Here is a 19,749-nt window from a genome sequence, read left to right as displayed (position 1 = left end):
AATACTAAGGAGACCAAATATATTGAAAGTTACCAAAATGTTTTTCAAAAGTGTAGGGATTGCAGATGAAGAATCCCTGCACCAGCCATCTTCTCCCTCTTCACCAAACCACCACATAGATGCTTCTCTGTTTATATGTTGCATTGCCCTTGGTACAATGTAAGCTCTTTTCAGGGTCAGGCTCTTCTGCTTTTGCATCCCCCGCACCTACAGGGTGCCTTGCCTATCCTAAGAGATAAAACATCGTATTGTATCGTATCACTGCAATATATTGGTCTCTAGTGGCAGAACAAAGAGGAATGAGTGCAGAGAGGCAGTCTTTGGCTTGATTTAAGGAAATAATAATTCAAATGATCCTTAAATGCAACTGCTTTTGGTGTATTAGGTTCCTTCTCACTGGTCTGCATGCAAACACTGGATGATCATTGGGTGGGGTGTGCAGTTCGACAAAGTGCTTTCACACAAGGCAAAGTGAGTGTCTGCCAAAGGGTCTTCTCAGTCTCTTCTTGAAACCCTCCTTGACCTTATTTAGATGAAGAAAGCAAGGCTGAGAAACACTAAGTGATTTCCTTGAGGTCACACGGTGACAGGTGCTAAGCTATACTTGTCCCAACTGGTGCTTTCAGGTATGATGTAGGTTCTCAAGTTATTCCAGTGGAGATTAAGGTTAAATGTTGTAAAACTGAGACACTTAAAATGATGGAAAGAAACCTCTGAAAAGTTTTCAACGATACGAATCCAAACAGACAACAAGAAACAGGTCATACAGAATGATTATCAATTGTTTAATTACAGATATATACAGCATTTAAATCTTATGGCTGGTTCTTTTATTCCTCCAATGTATCATATACTTTAAAATACTTTTTGCACAGTCTTTTAGGCAAACTACATGCTAGAAATCTGTAAATGCACAACTTAACACTAAACACAAAAATACATTCTAGATCCATTCAAATACAAGTTTAAGACACTTTACTTGGCAGATAAACAATGACAGGATATTAAAAAAATCATAAACTACAAAATGAGCACAGAAAGATTTTCCCTTTGGGATTCTTAATAAAATACTGCTCTGTATAAGTTCTAATGAAAAATTCCAGTACATATAAAATATTTATATCTATGAGGATAAAGAAATGCTTCAAGATATATCTGGAAAATTTAACTTAATTACATTGTTTAAAGCAAATAAAAAGTTGAAGTCATGGATGATGTAGCACAGATCCATTATTCATGTACTATAACATATAAAAACTAAAAGAAACAATTGGGCATCAGGTAGAGGAAACTGTACGCAACCTGTGAATAAAAAGAAAAATGAACTGTAAGGTATGAAGAAAGGATGAATGGAACCCACAGCAATCTATGGTACAAATTCTCATCTGTTTGATTCTGCATGAGCTTATAGCATGAGAATATGGCTTCAGATGATGAAACAGAAGCTTAACTTACTGGCCTTGGTAATTCAGACAGGGTATAGAGCTGGAAGGAACTTTAGAAATTATCTAGTCCAATCCTTTCATTTTAGAGAAGCAGAAAATGAGGCCCAGGCAGTGACTTGTTCAAGGTCACACAGGTACTAAAGTAGAAGAGCTCGGATTTGAACCTGTCTTTTGTCTCCAAATCTAGTGCTCTCCAAAATCTGTGAGCTGGAGGTACAATACTTCTGAAATACACTAGTTTGGAAGGGGCAACTACTATAAAGATTTATCTCCTGGAAATGGGATAGTTAGTGCCCTTCATAAACTGCATTTCAGATAGCTGAATGCTTTGATACGGCCATGCACTTTATTACTTCTTCAGTTCCCATTCTAAGTGTTGGACACAATTAAAATGTTTTGTCTCCAAATTTTATACCACGATTATTCTAAGAAACAAGAAATGACTAAAAAGCTGTATGTTACACTACTTTTCAGTACTGAATCCTATGCTATGAATTCCCTACGCTAAATTTTATTTCTCCTCCTTAAGGAGTAGCCCTACAAAACATTTTTTATTTCAGTAGCCCTACCCAATGTAAACAAATTCTATCTTTTGTTATAATACTATCTCGCTGCTTAGGGCGTCTGTGTGGAGGACCTGATAACTGTGATAGGCATATCTTCCTTCTGGAATTCAGAGTCTATATCTCTAATTAGGAGAGGCACCTTCTAAAAGTTTAGCTGCCAAAGTCTGATCAGTAAAGCCAACAAAAACTAGCAGCACTGAAGATTTATGCTGCTCTCCAAGGCAAGTGAACTGTGATTGGCTTCTTTCTTGGTGAAACATATTTTCATATACACTCAGGTCCCCCCAACCCCATCAAAAAAAAAAAAGGTGAGGTGGAAGTACATTTTGACTGATAAGCAATTTAAAAACACTGAGAACTATAATAGCCTTTAATGAAATGATTTTCCAAATAACCTTTAGAGACAAAGTTATTTTGAATAGGCTAGAACGGTACTGGTCAAGAAAGCAGTGTTCTTATATATTTTGTCTTGATGTTTACCATCAGCTTTCCCCTCTTTTTAAATAGTCCTAATCAGGTATAGAAAGTTCTCAGAACAAAAATGAAACCATCTTACATCTATATATCTATATCTCCACTAGCCGTCTAAAAAATAAACCGACAAGAAGCATTTCCAATCATAACTACTTGGATGCCTTTTGTTAACTAGCAAGTTCCAAGGTGGAACTAAGGTTCATTTACAGATGAATTAAAATCCTCAACTCATCCATTCTGAGACGCCTAAGTATGTAATATCTGGGTTATTTAATCTATAAAGATATAAAAATAATAATAGATTACAAGTAATTTGGAAAAACATAAGAAGTATCCTTGAATGCAGATGATGAATCTGCTAAATCTGGTCAACAAATAAATATACTTTGTTAACCAAGTATGTACCTAACTAGTGCTTAAATATAGAGTTAAGGGGCACTTAAGTATTCTTTCTGAAACCACTTTGGGCTTAGCTCTTCCGACACCTAACATATTCTAGGAGTCTAATCACCAAGAAGAGTCTGACCTGCAAAAAGAAGGCAGTAAGGTAAACAGGTAGCAACCCAGGGGACTACTTTGAGCTTGCCTTGGATGGAAGGGTTAACCAGAGAATTTAGGCTGTCAGGCCCAAAGTCTTAATCCTAGGAGAAATTCTCAAGACTACACCAGGCATGACCATAAATGGAAACAAGATCCTATAATTTAACTGGATGGAGGTGGATAAGCTCACTTGGGGCCTTTAAATCTTCATTTCTGGGGCAAAGTTAGCATCATTTAACTTTAAGCCCCCTGAAGAGAGTAGGTGAAACATTTCCATTTGCCTTGTGTATTCTATTCCATTTCATCTCTGTAGCCTCAGTCATACAAGCACTTGGAAAAGACCTTCACGGAAAAAAATGAAAGCCCTATAGGAATTCATGACTCCTAACTAATCACTTGGTGGCAATTATCTCTACGAATCAATTCAGTCATTTGCTTGGCATAATGCTAGGGCAATTCTTCTATTTTAAGGTGACATCTTATAAAATTTTGAGCAAGCTTTACTAGGACATTGACAGTATTTAAGATGCAAAATCGTACTCTACGGAAAAAAAACCCCCTCTTTTTGCAGTTTTGGAAGTTCTTCTCTTTACGTCCTAAAAGAAGTTATATTGACATTACCAAGTTGAAATGATTTGTTAGTTTACATAGCTGCCAGAGATGAAGATTTTAATATACCATAAACATAAGATGTTAGTATTGACATCACTGTTTCTATTAGATTTTTTTTCTCTAGGGTTCCAAAATAGGAGGCGAATGTTTCCCATTCCTAATAAGCAGCCCCTATGTATCTGAAAGCCAAGAATGACTGCTGGCTATTGAGCAGTGGCACGGATATAGGGAGTTTGCAAAAGCATGGAAACAACACTCTGAATTTCTTGACTCATTAGACACTGTTCACTGTAACCACAATATACAAAGACTTTCTGAATAGTAAAAATCAAGGAGTTGGTATCTGAAGAGCCTAGAAAATGAATATAGGAGATGGTGAATAGCTTAAAACAGTAATATATCAATTATGGCCATCTCCTTGTGCTAAAGGCACTACTGATATGTTAATATCACTTTATATAGCCTACTAGAGGAACACTGGAATCAGCACAGAGAGGAAAATATTAGGTTAACAACTGAATTTTGAGAATAAAAACTTCTTTAAGATCCACAGTAGAACAGAAAACCAATGAAGTTGGACACAAGATTAAAAAGCAATACCACATTAGATGTGTGGCCCTTTTCTTTCTTTTTTATCTTTTTTTTTTTAAATAAAGCATATGACAATGCCCATTCCTTAAAAAAACCCAAATAACAAAGACTAGATCCTTGAGTATACAAATTTTGCCTCAGTGACACTGAATTTTTAACAAATTTTAAAATAATTTCAATAGTCACACATTGAATATATACACACTCTCATACATGAATATAAATATAAGTAACATGCAAAGAAAACACAATGCAAGTCACTAAGCAGTTCCAAGAAAGGGTTTAAAAATATGGAACTGATATGAAATAGACATGTGCCATAGAAATAATATATAAAATAGAAAAGTGACTGATGTTTGCTCCTACATAAGCACACACCCTGGAATTTAAACTATATTTAAGATTTCTTTAGTCTCCTAGGCAGCATTGTGTTTGAATGAGAGGCAGGTTCACATGGTGGTAAAGCAGCAGCTGGAAAATCATACAGAAGAATTATATTGACATGATTAATGATTTGCATCATAGTTCAACAGTCTATTCATTTATAGTAATTGAATCTTGTAGATATTTAAATTAAACTATTGTTACTTAACAATGCTGGTTCATGAGCAACCCAAGTGTTTTTTAATTAATCACTCAAACCTAATTTGCTACTATTAAAGTTCTAGACATTTAGAGAGATCAAAGTTCTGGTTGGTATTTGAAAGCAGCTTTGGTATAAAATTTGGACAGAAAGCAAGCCTGGCAGCAGCAGCCCCATTAAGTTTATTTTCTTTTAGGCTCAAAGGACCCATAGAGCCAAAGAACACAAATTAAGATGCAAAGAAATAAGAGCCACTCCTCTCTTCCCCATCCATTTTATTAAACTATTACAAAAATAAAATTCACCTATAGTAAATTATGTTTGAGGCCCCATTTCAACTCTACCACTATTTACTGCCTCAAATAAAGATTAGAAAATGCTATTATTATTATTGCTCATATAATCTCCAAGTCATGGTGCTAAGACGCTCCTAGTATCTAAGCACAATGGATGGATGGAGTGGTTCATTTTTAAGTTTGCTTCTTCAGTGCCTTTCACAACACCAACTTTTTGTACATATACTTTTAACAGTCTGAGAAAAACCTAACAACTAAAAGATCTTCAGTTTTTCAATACTACAAACCTGTTTTTTAAATAGTGCATTCTTGTTTTTTTTTTTAACAGGACACATAAGATCCTTATTAAAAAAGTTTGGGGAGGTTGTAAAGAAAACATTAATTTAATCCTAAATACCATATTTATTCTGATGGTTTAGAAACACCAAAGTTGACTGCCAGTTTCCTTGGTTTTCGTCTTGAAGAACTTGGTGTTGATTTAGCACGAGAAGTACCAGAGCTTGAAGAGGCTACTCTGTCTTGAGAAGAAACTGTAGTTGGAGGAACTTGAGGTGACTTTAAAGATGAAGAACTCTCCTGGGAAGTTAACTGGGCACCTTCTGAATGCCCTGGGGAGTCTGGCTGAAGAGAAGCGGCCTGAGAAGAACAACCTTGGGCTCCCTTACACTCAATGTTCCTTTTGTTTGCAGCTCTTTTCTTTGTAACCTTCAAGGAAGACACATTTCATTAATTAAAATTTTTTTCTTAATGAAACTACTGGTAGCAACTACTGCCATAGGCATCACCTATCATAATTTATCAAATCCCACAATCAGGTAGGTATTGTAAATAGAGTACTACATATAGCTGACTGAAAACGTACTTTGGCAGTTACAGAGGAGAAAGTTATATGTAACACAAATTATTATGACTTTAACACCTTCTCTCAAATATACAGGCCTAAGAGAGCCACTGGAGGCTCTGAAGGTTAAGTGACTTGCCCAAAGTCACGCTTGGGAAGATCCTGAACCTGGGTGCTCTAAGCCCAGAGGCCAGCTCTCTCTCTCATCATTCTGCCATGCTGGCTCTTAAGAATGCACACCATTATTTAGTAATTCCCCATGACTCAAAGACTAGCCTTAGAGACGGCATTAAAATAAGTGTGCAGCCAAACAAGTGGCACACGCCTGCTACAAGAGAGGCGCTGGTTGGAGGATCACTTGAGTCCGGGGTTCTGTGTTGTAGAGGGTGAGCTGGCACTAAAAGGATGCCTCAGGAGTCGGGGTGCTCTTGGGATGCCTAGGAAGGGAACTTGGCCCCTGGTGGGGAGCGAGGGGAACGCTGCAGCGCTTTCAGCCTGGGTGAGAGTGGGAGGCTCGGCCACAACAATAAATGAATGGATGAATTAGCCAATGCACACATATGCACACAAATAAACACGCGCTTGAAACAGAAGGCATTTTTTTCAGGCTTTACCTGCAGAGGTATGAACTGATTGTGGGGTGCAGCTGGCACTGGTCCTGTGAGAGGCATGTGTGTGGGGTACGGAGCATGGCGGTGGTAAAGCTTTCCAGGAATTGGCACTGGAGATCCCCATGGCACTGAGCCAAAGATGGGAGGAGACGGAGGCATTATGTTAGCTGTAACAAGCCACAGAAAATGTTAAACTCTTGTGAATGGAGATTTGGGATCAAAATTCTCAAGAATCAAGAATCTCCCCAACCCTTTTCTGGCTTTCTTTTTCTTCCTTGGGAAAAGGCCTACATTAAATCTGCAATTAGCTGTTCTAGCTTAAGACATTCTCCTCCTGGAGCCACTCCAATGACTGTGAACTGGCCACAGAAGTCAATTTATCATGAATACTTTTTAAATACAAAGTATATATATAGCTTCACATACTGGTATGTGTCTTTAGGAATATTTGCATTGTTATCAAAAGTAATAGAAGGGCCATTAAACTGTCCCTAGGGCAAAAGCCTGGGCACAAAGAGAGCAATCTTAAGGATCTCACCTGCCCCAAAGGCTAAGCTGCTTCCATAGTGATCCCAGCCTATAAAAAACCAAGAAAGCTCAAGTCTTGAAATCAGATCACTTTCATGTTAACATGTAAATCAATTTTATCTTCCTCAAATATTAGAAATTAGATAGTTTAAAATCTGTTTGGAATATATTTTCACGAATATCTAATTAAAAACATGAAGAGATATTAAATATTAATAATCTATTCATCAGCATAGTGTCATTGCAGAAGGTATGCACCAAGTTCACCCAAAGAGTGTCTCTGGGTAGAAAAAAAGAGGCTTTAATAATACAGCTTGATCAAGATTCAAGTACTCTGGAAATAAACATGGTAACCTTTATGCTGTATATGTGCACATATTCCAATTCAATGGAACTGGGTAGAAGTTTTTAAATGTAAACATATTGCAAATCTAGAAAACTAGGCCTTGATGCTATCTATAAATTAACTTGGCTGATTGTAGCTATAAGTTTAAAATATGTGTTATGTTATTTTGATATAGCATGCAGGTCAACTAGCTTTATTTAATTTTTCTAAATATATGGTTTTCAAGTAAAAGATGCTCCCCAGTCTTGCCTGATCTAAAGCTTGATCACAGAAAAATACAAATCTACAAAATATTACTAAAATGTTCATTTCATATTTATTTTTTATCTTGTGATTAGTATTATTCCAATTACAGCCTCAAAATTCCTTGAAAGACTTAAACTATTAACGAGTATAAAAAGATTAGAAATGTCATGCCATAAAATATAATTAATTAAAAATAACAGGGACAGCTATTATTTCTCATAGGTTTTTAAGCTATCTTAAAGTGAAAGTTTTAGGAAGAATTTTGGGTTCCCACAAACATCTGATTATAGGATTTAGAAGTTGAACACATAATTTTATCCATTTATACTTTGGAAATGAACAGTCAAATAAGAATTCTGCGAGTATACTTTATACTCAGTCTGCATTATAAAAGGACCTATAAAATTTCACATTAAAATAGTATTCAAAGGATACTCTATGTAAAATACAGCTTCCAATTTAAAAAAGAATAGAACTAATTGCTTAATAATGTCAGCCTACATGGATAATTTCTATCTTAATGGGAAAATAGTTAATTCCTGAAATCTTAAATGTCTAATTATTTTGTGTGATAAGCATATATATGATTCCCCCAAATCAGAACCTTGTAAGCACTTCCGAAAATTGAAACTCCTTTCAAAAATATTCAGAAAAATTTCATATCTCACCAGTAGGTTGGGCAAATACTGGAGGAATGGCCCCGGTGGGTACAGCAGGTGGATAATTTGGAAACATTGGTGGAGGCAAAGGAAAATTCATTCCGACAGTGCTCTATGAAAGCATAGAACAGATAAGAAAATGCAACTATATTGTACAAAAAGTAATAAAAAATTAAAATAATAGTCAAGGATTGATATTACCAGGTGTTGTAAAGCAAACAAAGCGGCTTTCTCCTTGGCTTCATTTTCAGATGGGCATTGTGGTCCATGTATTAGTAAGCCATTAGATAATTTTACCTGACAAACTGTCATTGTCTATGAAAGATAAAATATACACCCATGAGACTATGCCAGCAACTAACAATAATAGAAAGACTCATTTAAATGAAGAACTTTTACTGCAGATTATATATTTTGGAAGTAGAATTAAAAAGTCAATGATGGTTTCCATAAACAGTTGGACAAAAGATACTTGGTAACGAGCCTCGTGAAAATTTTGCAACTATTCTCTCAATCTTTGAAAATAACATAAAACTGGCGCAGCTAGGTGGTGCACCAGCCCTGCAGTCAGGAGGATGCCTAGCAAAAACAAACAAAAATCCCAAAAAGCATAAAATTAAACAAAGAGATGGATGTTTGTACACAGCACAGATTAAGAACCTAAAGGGATTTTAGTGGTCATCTAATACAATGTACTCATCTTCCAGATGAGGAAATGGAGACTCAGAGAGGACAAGTGACTTGCCTAAGGTCATGCGGGGAGCTAATGATAAAGCCAGGATTTGAGCTTAGGTCACTCTAACATCCATGCCCTTTCTACTGTTCTATACTGCCTGTCCTTGCATAGGGAAGCTCTTTGGAAGGAATTATCAAAAACTGTCTTGCTACCTACACAGAGCAGCCTGGAAACATTTGAGCAGAATGCACTGTAACCAAAATTGATAAAGGTTTCAAAGAAATATACTTTAATTTACCAATATAATTTTCCCTTACTGTTGACTAGTCTTTTGCCCTGTTGATTTTGAGCATGAACTGGAGACCAAGATATATTATGTTGACATTTAAAATCCTATTGGTGGGATGGCTAAGTAGCACAGTGTATAGAGCTCTGGCCTCGGAGTCAGGAGGATCTGAGTTCAAATCCGGCCTCAGACGCTTGACACTCACTAGTTGTGTGACTGTGGGCAAGCAAGTCACTTAACCCTGACTGTCTCACCAAAGAGCAAAAAAAAAAAAATCCTACTGGTATTTCCCATAGAATGGTGTCTAATCAGTTAGTTGAGAATGGAGTATTCTCAGGGTAGAAATTCCCTTCACCCAGGCAGACCATCAAGGTGGCTGTAACTTAAGTCTTAGAGCTGCTTTGGTGCACTGATGATAAGATGCCTTCTTCATGGGCACAAAGGCTATACTTGTCAGATGTAAGACTTTAACCCTAGGTCTTTCTGACTCTGAGGTCAGCCTTCTGGTCACTAGGATATGTTGCCTCCACTAATTTAATGTTTTAATATGTTGGTGACAATCTAAAGAGTTCAAGTTTGCTCAAAGTTCCCCTCTCATCCATGAAGCTTTCCTTGATTAACTCCATCATTTCAAATTCTCATTTACTCCATGTCCTTCAGCATGCACTATGTATGATCAGTTCCAGAAAGCACTGAATATTATCTGAAATTCGTCTGTATTTAATGAGATGTTATTGTTCTTTTGTTTGAATATAGGATGTGGCATTCTGGAAATTTAAAAGGTTAAAACACTTGGAACAGGTGGAATAAAGCAAAAATAAAGAATGAGGTTTTACTATCCTTTTGGAATGTCAAAATAAGCTTGTGGTCTTCTTTTCCACCGGCATTTTAGTGCTCCTACACAAATACAGCTTAAAAGCAATGTAGTAGTCCATTTTGATAGGGGACAACACTAGGAATGCTTTCTTGGGTGTGTGTGTGTGCGCGTGTTTTACACCAACATTTAAGTAGCAGAAACAATGAGAATAAACAAATTACACAATTTAGAAAATGCAGCTTTGAGGGGTGCTTACTTTCACACCTGACTTCTGGCACTTATATTTTTAACATTTAGCTGTTTTAAAAAATGATGTAGTGGGAATGGTTATAAATGTGTACTACTTGCGCTAGAAATTTTGCGATAGAATTCAAGATGGGATTCAATAAGGACCAAAAAGGGAGCAGGCCTAGCTAATAATGACAGGCAAGGTTATTCTGTCTGCAGAATCTGTCAGGATACTGTTACTGAGATTTCTCTTCACAGTATGTTGTAGGCCTTGAACAAGAAACATAATTTCTTTATAATTACCCTTTGTGCAAAAACTGAATCTATTGATATAGAAAAGAAACAAAGTAGAAAGCCTTTAACATACCATTTAGGCAAGAGAATAGACAAAAATACAGTGAATAAGAGACCTTATAAGAGATGGAGGAAATGTTCTACAAAGCCAGGCAGGAATAGAGAGAGAAAATCATAAACATGAATAAATAATTTTTTAAAAAAAAATTACATAAATAAAATAATATTAATTAATAATAACAAAATAATAATATAATAAGTAGAGTTAAGATTTACTAATTAAGACCTTGCTGATCAGGACTGAATATGTTTCAACCTTCTACATTCTAAGGGGGAAGGAAGATAGAAAACTAAAGTGGTGATGGAAGTACTATAAACCTCCGTCTAACACAGTAAGTCAGGGTAAAGTGGGAGAGATACTTAAGGGCCAGGAATGGCGCCTGCAGATGTAATTCACTGAAGGGCCATTTCTGCACTCTGGCCCAGTGGGAACCTCATTAGGATCACAAAGTATTTTGGGGGTGTAATATCCATCCTTCCTTACTTAGAGCGAGTTCAAAGTACTCAACACTCAAGAAACTATACTATTATTCAAGCTGCGAAAAAATGTTGGGTGCTCTAGGTCTGGCCTAGTCCAACCAAGTCCAACAAATGATTTAGGTCCATTGCATAACATGATTATTTCAACTATTCAACGATTCTAAGGCACACAGTGTTTACTTGAATTGGGAACAAAATCCTCTTTTTATTCCATCTACTGCATTTTCCTCTTACATAAGATTGAAGAGTTGAAGAATCATGTTTCTGGAAATGCTAGCAAAGGCCCAACAATGTCTATGTTTTTACTCTATCTGGCTACTGCTCATAAACTCTCTCTTTGAGTCTCACATTATTTTCTCTAGCAAAAGCTTTTTCCTCCCCCTCTGAATGCCATTAAATTGTGATAATAATAAAGTAATACTTTACCTGTGGTGTTCTGAGAAAGGTGAAATCTGGTTGTGGCATTCCAACAAGAGAACAAAGTCGAGAAAGCTCTGAAACTGGTGTGGACACAGAAGGCTGCTGGTTGAGGACAGGTCGGCCTAAACTGTCTATCGCTTGAGCACTATGACAATCTCCGGGATTATGAGGCTTATTCATATAAGCAGCTATCAAAAGAAATAAACATTTATACTTAATAAGAATGACATACCAACAAAAAAAATATTGTGGCAGTTATAAACGCTCAACTAAGGTTTACATTGCTAACCTTTTTTGACCAGAGAACAGTTAATGGTTACAACACAAAAAACAAAAACAAAACAACTCACTTTATAAATAAAACATGACCTACATCCAGTAGGCTGATGGCTGGAACCTAAAAAGCAGCTGATAAATGTTTATTGATTGATTGGTTCAACATCACCTCCAAATACTTGCCTTGGAAATGAAGAACTACTATATAAAAATGTGTAATTTTTGGCAGCGTGGAGATTTTTTGGGATGTCATTAATTGGTTCTCCGAAAATCAATCAATAATAATGTTATGAAGGCAGGGAGACCGTTTTGGGAAGTTGGCTGAACGCTAAGCAAAATTTTGAAACCTGAGTTTTCCTATGATGTATTAATGCTATAACTAACTACAAAGTGATATAGTTAAATAACAGAACTGCATCCAGATTCAGATAATAACAAACTGTGTTACAATTTCAGTCTTTATAAAACATTAGAATAGTGAATTCCTAATGTGTGGATTATACAGATCTTTCTGGATGTCTTTTCAAGGTGAAGTGTAATTGGAAAAAAATCTGTGATTTTAGTTGAATATCAAATATTTCAGAAGAAGTGATTTTACACTGAGGATACTAGAATTAATAAAAATCTTTGGGTTTAATATCTATGGATATTAAGTGTATGTTTACTAGCATATATTTATTACATACTATAACCAATAACATATACTATAAGCATATTAAATAAATAGTACATTACAAATTCTATAATTTGATCTTAGGACAACTGCACACAATAAAAAAAGGGACTGAACTTTTATAATTATTTTAGATGATTAGTACAGAACCTATACATTCTACATACCTAACTTCCTTGTTTGCCTAGGCTGTGAAGAAGATCCATAGACCTCTTTCCTATTAGAAGAGGCATTAACTTCATTAACCAATTGTTTTACTTCATTCTTGTGGTCCGCAGGGTCAGAGCCATCAATTTTCAGAATTTCTTTAAGCATCTGTGTTCCCTTCTTTAAGAAAACACAACAAAAATTAGTTATTATCCTATTGCCTTTCATTTCTTTTTGAGAATTATATTATTTTTCTTTTAATGGAACATTTTATGGTGAAAAACAGTCATGTTCCTGTCCAATCCCTGCCTGGAAGTGGGCAACAGCAATGGAAACACAGGTATGGTGCAGAGGTCTAAAGGGGTAGTTTCAGTTTCCTGGCATGGCTTTGCTTTGCCCAGAAGGCCATACTTAACAATGTAAAACATATGTGTGTATGAGTTAGTGGGCACCGTCTAACAAGAAGTTAGGTGATCCCTTCTATAAGAAAATAAAACCTTTATTTGCATGTCACAAAGTTTTGTTTTGGTCTGGAACTGTGATGTCATTAGTATAGTGTACTCTCAGTAAGGAAACTTCTGTCAAAGGGCATCTATGACTGTAGCCTGGGGCACTGATGTCACCAACCAGTACTGGAGCAGAGGCTTGACTTGGACCCAGATTTACCAACACTAGAGTAACATTAGAGAAATAAAATGGAAACATTTTTAAGAAAACTAACCATAGCAAATGACTGTGGTGACAAATGTTCTTCACTTGTTGTTGGCTCCTCGCCATACTGCACTTCATTCTCCTTGGAGATTTTCAAGGATATTAGGAAATTCTCAATTCCAGGGTCAGTCTAAGAGAATAAACATGATTTGAACATGTAGACAGAAACTACAATAATGTAGAAGGGTCTAACAGTTAATATTCAATTACGGGCATTTATTTTTATCCAATCATAATCTCACTACTTAGAATTTTTGGGAAAAGAAATCAGAAAACCTTTCTCTTACCTTCCCAACTGTCTTTGGATCTTCACTTACAACCTTCTGGACATCTGAAGCACTGGGACTTCCATTTCTCTTCAAAAGTTTAACATTACATTTGGGGGTTCCTCCAAAAGTCTGTAGAAGAGCAAACATAAACTTGACCTCTTGACTTCTTTCTTCAAACAAAATATAACTACAGCTTTAAAGGACTGTCCAAGTTAATGACTTAGGCTTGACTTACAGGACAGGTTTCCTCCTAGTACTCTTCCATCTGGACAAACTGGCCTCTGAGCTCTTCATTACACAATACACCACCTCCCTCTTTGCCTGTGCACTGACTAACCCCCAAAGCTAGAATGCACTCAGTCCATCCTCCCCTCTGCCTCATCCAATCCCATCTCTTTCTTTAAGACACAGCTCAGGCACACCTTTACACAAAGTCTTTCCTGATTTCCTCAACTGCTAGTGCCTTTCCTTTCAAACTTCCTGGTATTTATTTTCTTTATGTTTATTCTATATATACATACATACATACATACATACATATGTGTGTGTGTGTGTGTGTGTGTGTCTTTATTGGCTCCTGTTAAAATGTAAACACCTTCAAGGATTATTTCATTTATGACACTAGTAACCCCAGTACCTAGCACAATGCAAAATACAGAGCAGACACTTAATAAGTATTTATTGATTTGAAAGCAGGAGAATAAAGTATAAAAAGGCTCAAAACATGTCTATATTTCATTCACCTCTAAATCTTCACATTTTCTCCCCTCCACTGACCTGTTACATAAATCCCCAGGGAACCTCCAGATCATGCCTTCCTCTTTCACATTACCTCCAAATCTATTCCATCTCTATTTTGTATGTTTCCTAGAATGTATGCTCCTTGAGGGCAGGGACTTTATTTTGTCTTTCTTTGTATACCTTTCCCTTAGCGCAGTGCTTACAGCACGTAGTTAAGAGCTTAATAATAAATACTTGGGCTGACTGACAACTTCTCAATCTTGTGCAAGGCCTTGGTGAAGAAAATAAGGAAAGGGCTACAGAACTTAAAAGCCCTCAAGAGGGTCTATGTAGAAAGGTGATTAGTTATTAGAGTGCAAAAAATAAAAACTTGCCATAAGAAAACTTACCAAAATTTAATTTACCTGTTTATTTGCTGTCTTTTGTGACTGACATTCATTTTTAGAGATTTTACAATCTTCTTTGACTAGAAAAAAAAACAGAAGTTTGAGTAAATGAGAGAAAAATAAACTTCATCCTTGTTAATCTGGTAAATACACATTAGAGATGCATAGAGATGTAGATGAGGTTGGCTGAGTTAGAAAATGATGTAAGTTGTAGATAAAACATGTGTTGGGGAGGAGAAAAGAAGTTGCAGAAGGGTCCAGGAAAGCAGAAAGGACCAAAAGAAGGTGTGTAGGATGCAATCACAGGACCAGACGGATTTCAACACAGTGGAATGCCCATGGGAAGAGAGTCTCAATCAACAAAGAGGCCTGAGGCTAGAGAAATGCGCAGTTAATGAAACCAAGAGAAAAAAGGCCAGAGGGGCAATGACCAGTAGAAGATGGTAAGAGTAAGAATCCTGCCGCACACTGGTATGGTCCTTGGTTGTTTTCAAACATATCAGCCCTACTAAAGTCTTGACAGAGGCACAGCAGCCTCGGGGGCAGCTGAGAAAGACTTTCCTGCAGAGGAGGAAACTGAGCCTGTAAGATGAAAGCAAACTTGCCACGGTCACAAGATCAAGTGGGGCAGAGCACTGGGGATACTAGCATCCCAGACAAAAAAGCCAGAATATTTTATTCATATGAACAATGTTTTTTCAGTCAAATGTAAAATCCTTGTAAGAGTGCTCTTACGCCCCTCCTTGCTCTTATTATCAAGGGGGGGGGTGTGCATTTTAAAAACCACTGTTACAGGTGTGTATCATGCCAGGGTCTGTGCCTTCAACTAAATGTTACACGGAGTGAGTGCCCTGTGTGCAGAGGTCAGTTAGTGAACACTCTGTCACTTACAGTACTGACAGCTGCTTTTGGAAAACTTAAAATGACCTCTTTTACATGAACACACACACAGACAGATGAAAAATGATAAAGTTATTGTGCAGAGAACCATCTAATGCTTCCTCTCTGGCAGCGAGGTGGCGCAGTAGATATAGAGCACTGAGCCTGGAGTCAGGAAGACCCCAATTCAAATCTGGCCTTCAATACTTACTATGACCCTGGGAAGGTCACTTAGTTTCTGTTGCCTCAGTTTCCTCATCTGTTGTGAGGATAAAGCGAGATATTTGTAAAGTGCTCTGCAAACCTTAAAGCAGTAGGTCAATGCTAGCTATTAGTATTAAAAATAGATAAAATGAGCGCCTGTTCATTTTCCCAGTGATATCAAAACTAAAACTTTAAAAATATATTTCTAAAGTAAAAGATTTTAAAGATATCTCTGTTAACATGGGGTATTTGTAAGGAAAGTACTTTCATAAAAGGTGCTGGAAAAAAGGTATCTGAGAATTAATCAAGTATTAATATTAGCAATAACAAAGGTATAAAGATTAGCAGCAATCTATCACATTCTGAAACAATTTACAGGCCAGAGCTTTCAAGAGAATAGAACTTGGCAGTTATTTATAAATGAAACATTGCTTCAAGAAGCATATTCTTCTAAATTACAGTTAACTGCACTTACATTTTCTATATTGGTCACATTTTCTTTGCTGACCCTTAATGCTGCTGTCATTGAAGCCAGATTTATGATACTGAGTGGCAGTAGCTCCTCTGTTTATTTCTTGAGGTAGAACCAAACCCTGAAAGTTGAAATTTCCATAAATTAGCTAACCAGATACTTTGTTAACAATACCACCATTTAATTTATTTCTAATAAGATGACTTAAAGAGTTTTAAAATGCTCTGATTGAATTTCTCCTCATCTCAACTGAACCTTCCTCTTAACAAGGAAAAATAATTAAATGAAACTGACAAATGTCTGGGTCTGACAGGGTCTAATATATTTCATATCAACATTAACCACATTTTCTCTCTGAAGAGAAGGAAGTTGTGTTTCATCATTAGCTCTTGAGGACTGAGACTGGTCCAAAATAATTATCCTTTACATGACTGTAATCACTGTTCTGGTTGACCTTACTTCACTCTTTTATCAGTTCACATAAGTCTTCCAATGTTTCTCTGAATCTTTTTTTTTCCAATTCTTATAGAAGCGTCAAAAAATAAACTCCTTCCCTCCCCCAACCAAGCCACCAGAGCCCTCCTCCCAAGGTTGCTTTGCAATTTTTAAAGATGCATTTCATGTATGTTTCTGTTGTTTCTCCAGTTAGGATGGAAGTTCCCAGAGAGCAGAGACTGGCTTTGTTTTTGTCTCTGTATCCCTGTACCTGGGACAATGACTGGAGCAAAGCTGGTACTTAATAAACACTTGTTGAGTATGTGCTGAAGAATTTTTCCCAACCATAGATTTGAAATAGGCACCTTATTGTGGAAAATCACCTTTATTTTTTTTTCTATTGGGATATATGCCCCGTAGTGGGATTGCTCAATCAAAAGGTATAAACAGCTTGGTCACTATCCTTAATTCCAAAATTTTTTTCCCCAGAATCGGACCAAAGGCATCAATTCATAGCTTTAACAACAACTATGACATACCAGTGCGTCCGTCTTCCCACAGCCCCTCCACAGAGGTGTCCCCAAGGGCTATCCCCTCAGTTAACAGGGCAGAATCCTAGGTCACCTCGATCTATCCCTATCGGATAATTATCTCAGGTTCAAGGTACTCGGTAGATCACAAAGGCCCACTGATATGTTTATCCCCTTCCACAGTCACTCAGAGGATAAAATTATTTAAATATAGAGGCCCTTAATGAAACAGAATAGGAAGATTTACAATGCAATATTCTCTCCTTACTGCTCCCTCCCTCCCCAAAGAAAAATAAAATTAAAACAACAGAAGTAAAACTCAGGAAGCACTTTCCCACAAACATATATACCACCAAGAGTAACAAGTACAGAGAGAGTGCAGGTTAAGATTAGCTGATTTAAACATAACAGTTCTGGTGGTAAAGAAAGTGCTATTTCTTCTGTAGTTTTTGTTCTGTTTGTGTGTGTGTTGTGTGTGTGTGTGTGTGTGTGTTTGTGGGCTGTTTCTTCTACTTTTCTGGGATTCTAATTATAGCTACTATTATGCTGTTTTATTTTTCAGGAGTTTTATCTTAAGACTCTCTTACCTCATAGTATCTCTCCATTGTATTAAGAATCTTCTTGGCCATTTCTTCAATCTCTTGGCACTTTTTTTTTGAGAGGCTTAACTCCTAAACTTGTCTCAGAATCAGGGACTTTTAGCAGCCATTTAGTCCAACCCAAGCACTAAAGGAATCCCCATTATAACACTCTGTTAAGTGTTGACTGACCAAAACCACCTACTAAAGTATAGAAGGGTTATGATCAATCATTTATCTTTTAAAAAAGCAATAAAACTCATCTTTATGTCTTACTCCCCTATTATTCCTGGTCATGTACTCAGCTATATATCGCTGTGATCACCCAAGAAGCTCTCTGTTTTCCTAATCTTCCCTTCAAGCTCCCCTTACTGCTCTAGAACAGGCTGTTCCTTGAAGTCTGGATTCAGTCAAAGGGCTGCACTTGAGGACCGAGAGGGCCACAAGTGGCCTTGAGGCTGCAGGCTCCCCACCCCTCCTCTGGAACATGAGCGTTTACAAGGCAAAGCTAAGGTTTTGTATATATAGACAGATTCACCAGTCTATATAAATATATTTGCTAAGATACACAATACTGAACCTAAAGCAATAATGTATGTTTATAAGTTAAGGAGTGCTGCTGTAATACTTATATTTAACACTAAAAGTCATAACAATTTCAAGTAAGTGATGTTGAAATAGTTAAGGGTGAAGCTGGATTAAAAAAGTTATTTTTCTTTCCTGTTCAAAAAACATGTCTTAACAATTCCACCACTAGGTCTGTATTCTAAAGAGATAAAAAACAAAAAGGAAAAGAACCTATATAAATACAAAAATATCTATAGCAGCTCTTTCTGTGGTGGCAAAGAATTGGAAATTGAAGGGATGCCCATCAATTGGGGAATGGCTAAACAAGCTGTGGTATATGATTGTGATGGAATACTACTGTGCTATAATGACAAGCTGGATGATTAAGCAGAACCAGAACATTGTACACATTAACAGCAATAGTCTACGATGAAGAATTGTGAATGACTTAACTATTCTCAGCAATACAATGATCCAAGACAATCTCAAAGGACTAATGATGAAGCATATGATCCACCTCCAGAGAAAGAAATGATACTGTCTCAGTACAGACTGAAACATGTTATTTTTCACTTTTATTCTTTTTTCTTATTCAAGTCTTGTACAAAATGACTAACATGGAAACATTTTACATGACTTCGCATATGTAACCTATATCTGACTGCTTACCATCTCAGGGAGGGGGAAGGGGTTTGAAGGAAGGAAAGATAGAAATTAGAACTCAAACTAAAAGAAAAATGTTAAAAAATTATTTATATAGTTAATTGTGAAAAAATAAAACATTACAAGTATGTTAAAGACCAAAGAAGTAATTTTTTCTAAGAAATATTATTTATAATTATATTATATATTGATATATTATATTATATTATACACAATTATATAACAACAGCATAATCTATACAGCATTTATCAAAATTTTTTCAAAAAAATTTTTCTTTGCTTTTCCATTAATTTTTTTCATACAGTATTAGTTGCCTACTAACCTCCTGTGAATTCTGCTGAAAATGCTGAGGCTTTCCTGATCCTTGTAATGACTGCCAAATACTGCAAAATTCATCATCACCTTTAGAAGGTACCTGACAAAGGTACAACATAAAACATTTAAGGAAACAAAACATAATCTACATGTAAGCATAACACAGGGGAATAAGAAAAAATTTAAAAACAACCATCATTTGTTTACTCAGTTTTCTAGAATCTGTTCTTCATCAACAAATAGGCCATTAATTTGTAAACTGGCTACCTAGGTAACTTTCATTAGCTGTTATCTTTAAGAGTT

General features: G+C 36.3%; 1 protein-coding gene across 5 annotated transcripts in view; it reads right to left on the bottom strand.

Annotated features, from left to right (window-relative positions):
• Positions 1-764: 764 nt before the first annotated feature.
• The window catches only part of XRN1 (5'-3' exoribonuclease 1), a 98,723-nt gene continuing 79,738 nt past the window's right edge, over positions 765-19,749 (bottom strand). For 2 of the 5 annotated variants that reach the window (XM_020970922.2, XM_078147480.1), the window contains 12 exons: positions 19,454-19,546; positions 16,361-16,478; positions 14,821-14,882; positions 13,694-13,804; positions 13,417-13,536; positions 12,716-12,875; positions 11,606-11,787; positions 8,540-8,653; positions 8,348-8,450; positions 7,098-7,136; positions 6,563-6,726; positions 765-5,812 (listed from right to left, as the gene is read on the bottom strand). In XM_020970922.2, coding sequence (XP_020826581.1) covers positions 5,510-5,812; positions 6,563-6,726; positions 7,098-7,136; positions 8,348-8,450; positions 8,540-8,653; positions 11,606-11,787; positions 12,716-12,875; positions 13,417-13,536; positions 13,694-13,804; positions 14,821-14,882; positions 16,361-16,478; positions 19,454-19,546 — 1,569 coding nt within the window. In that variant the 3' untranslated portion in view covers positions 765-5,509. The remainder of the gene's footprint in view (positions 5,813-6,562; positions 6,727-7,097; positions 7,137-8,347; positions 8,451-8,539; positions 8,654-11,605; positions 11,788-12,715; positions 12,876-13,416; positions 13,537-13,693; positions 13,805-14,820; positions 14,883-16,360; positions 16,479-19,453; positions 19,547-19,749) is intronic. The other 3 variants (XM_020970918.2, XM_020970919.2, XM_020970920.2) reach the window with 3 other exon arrangements.

Source organism: Phascolarctos cinereus, unplaced genomic scaffold (genome assembly GCF_003287225.1).
Source record: "Phascolarctos cinereus isolate Bilbo 61053 unplaced genomic scaffold, phaCin_HiC Scaffold_7;HRSCAF=346, whole genome shotgun sequence".
Taxonomy (NCBI): Eukaryota; Metazoa; Chordata; class Mammalia; order Diprotodontia; family Phascolarctidae; genus Phascolarctos; species Phascolarctos cinereus.
The sequence above is the reverse complement of the archived record's forward strand: the minus strand, read 5'-3'. Positions and strand labels throughout refer to the sequence as shown.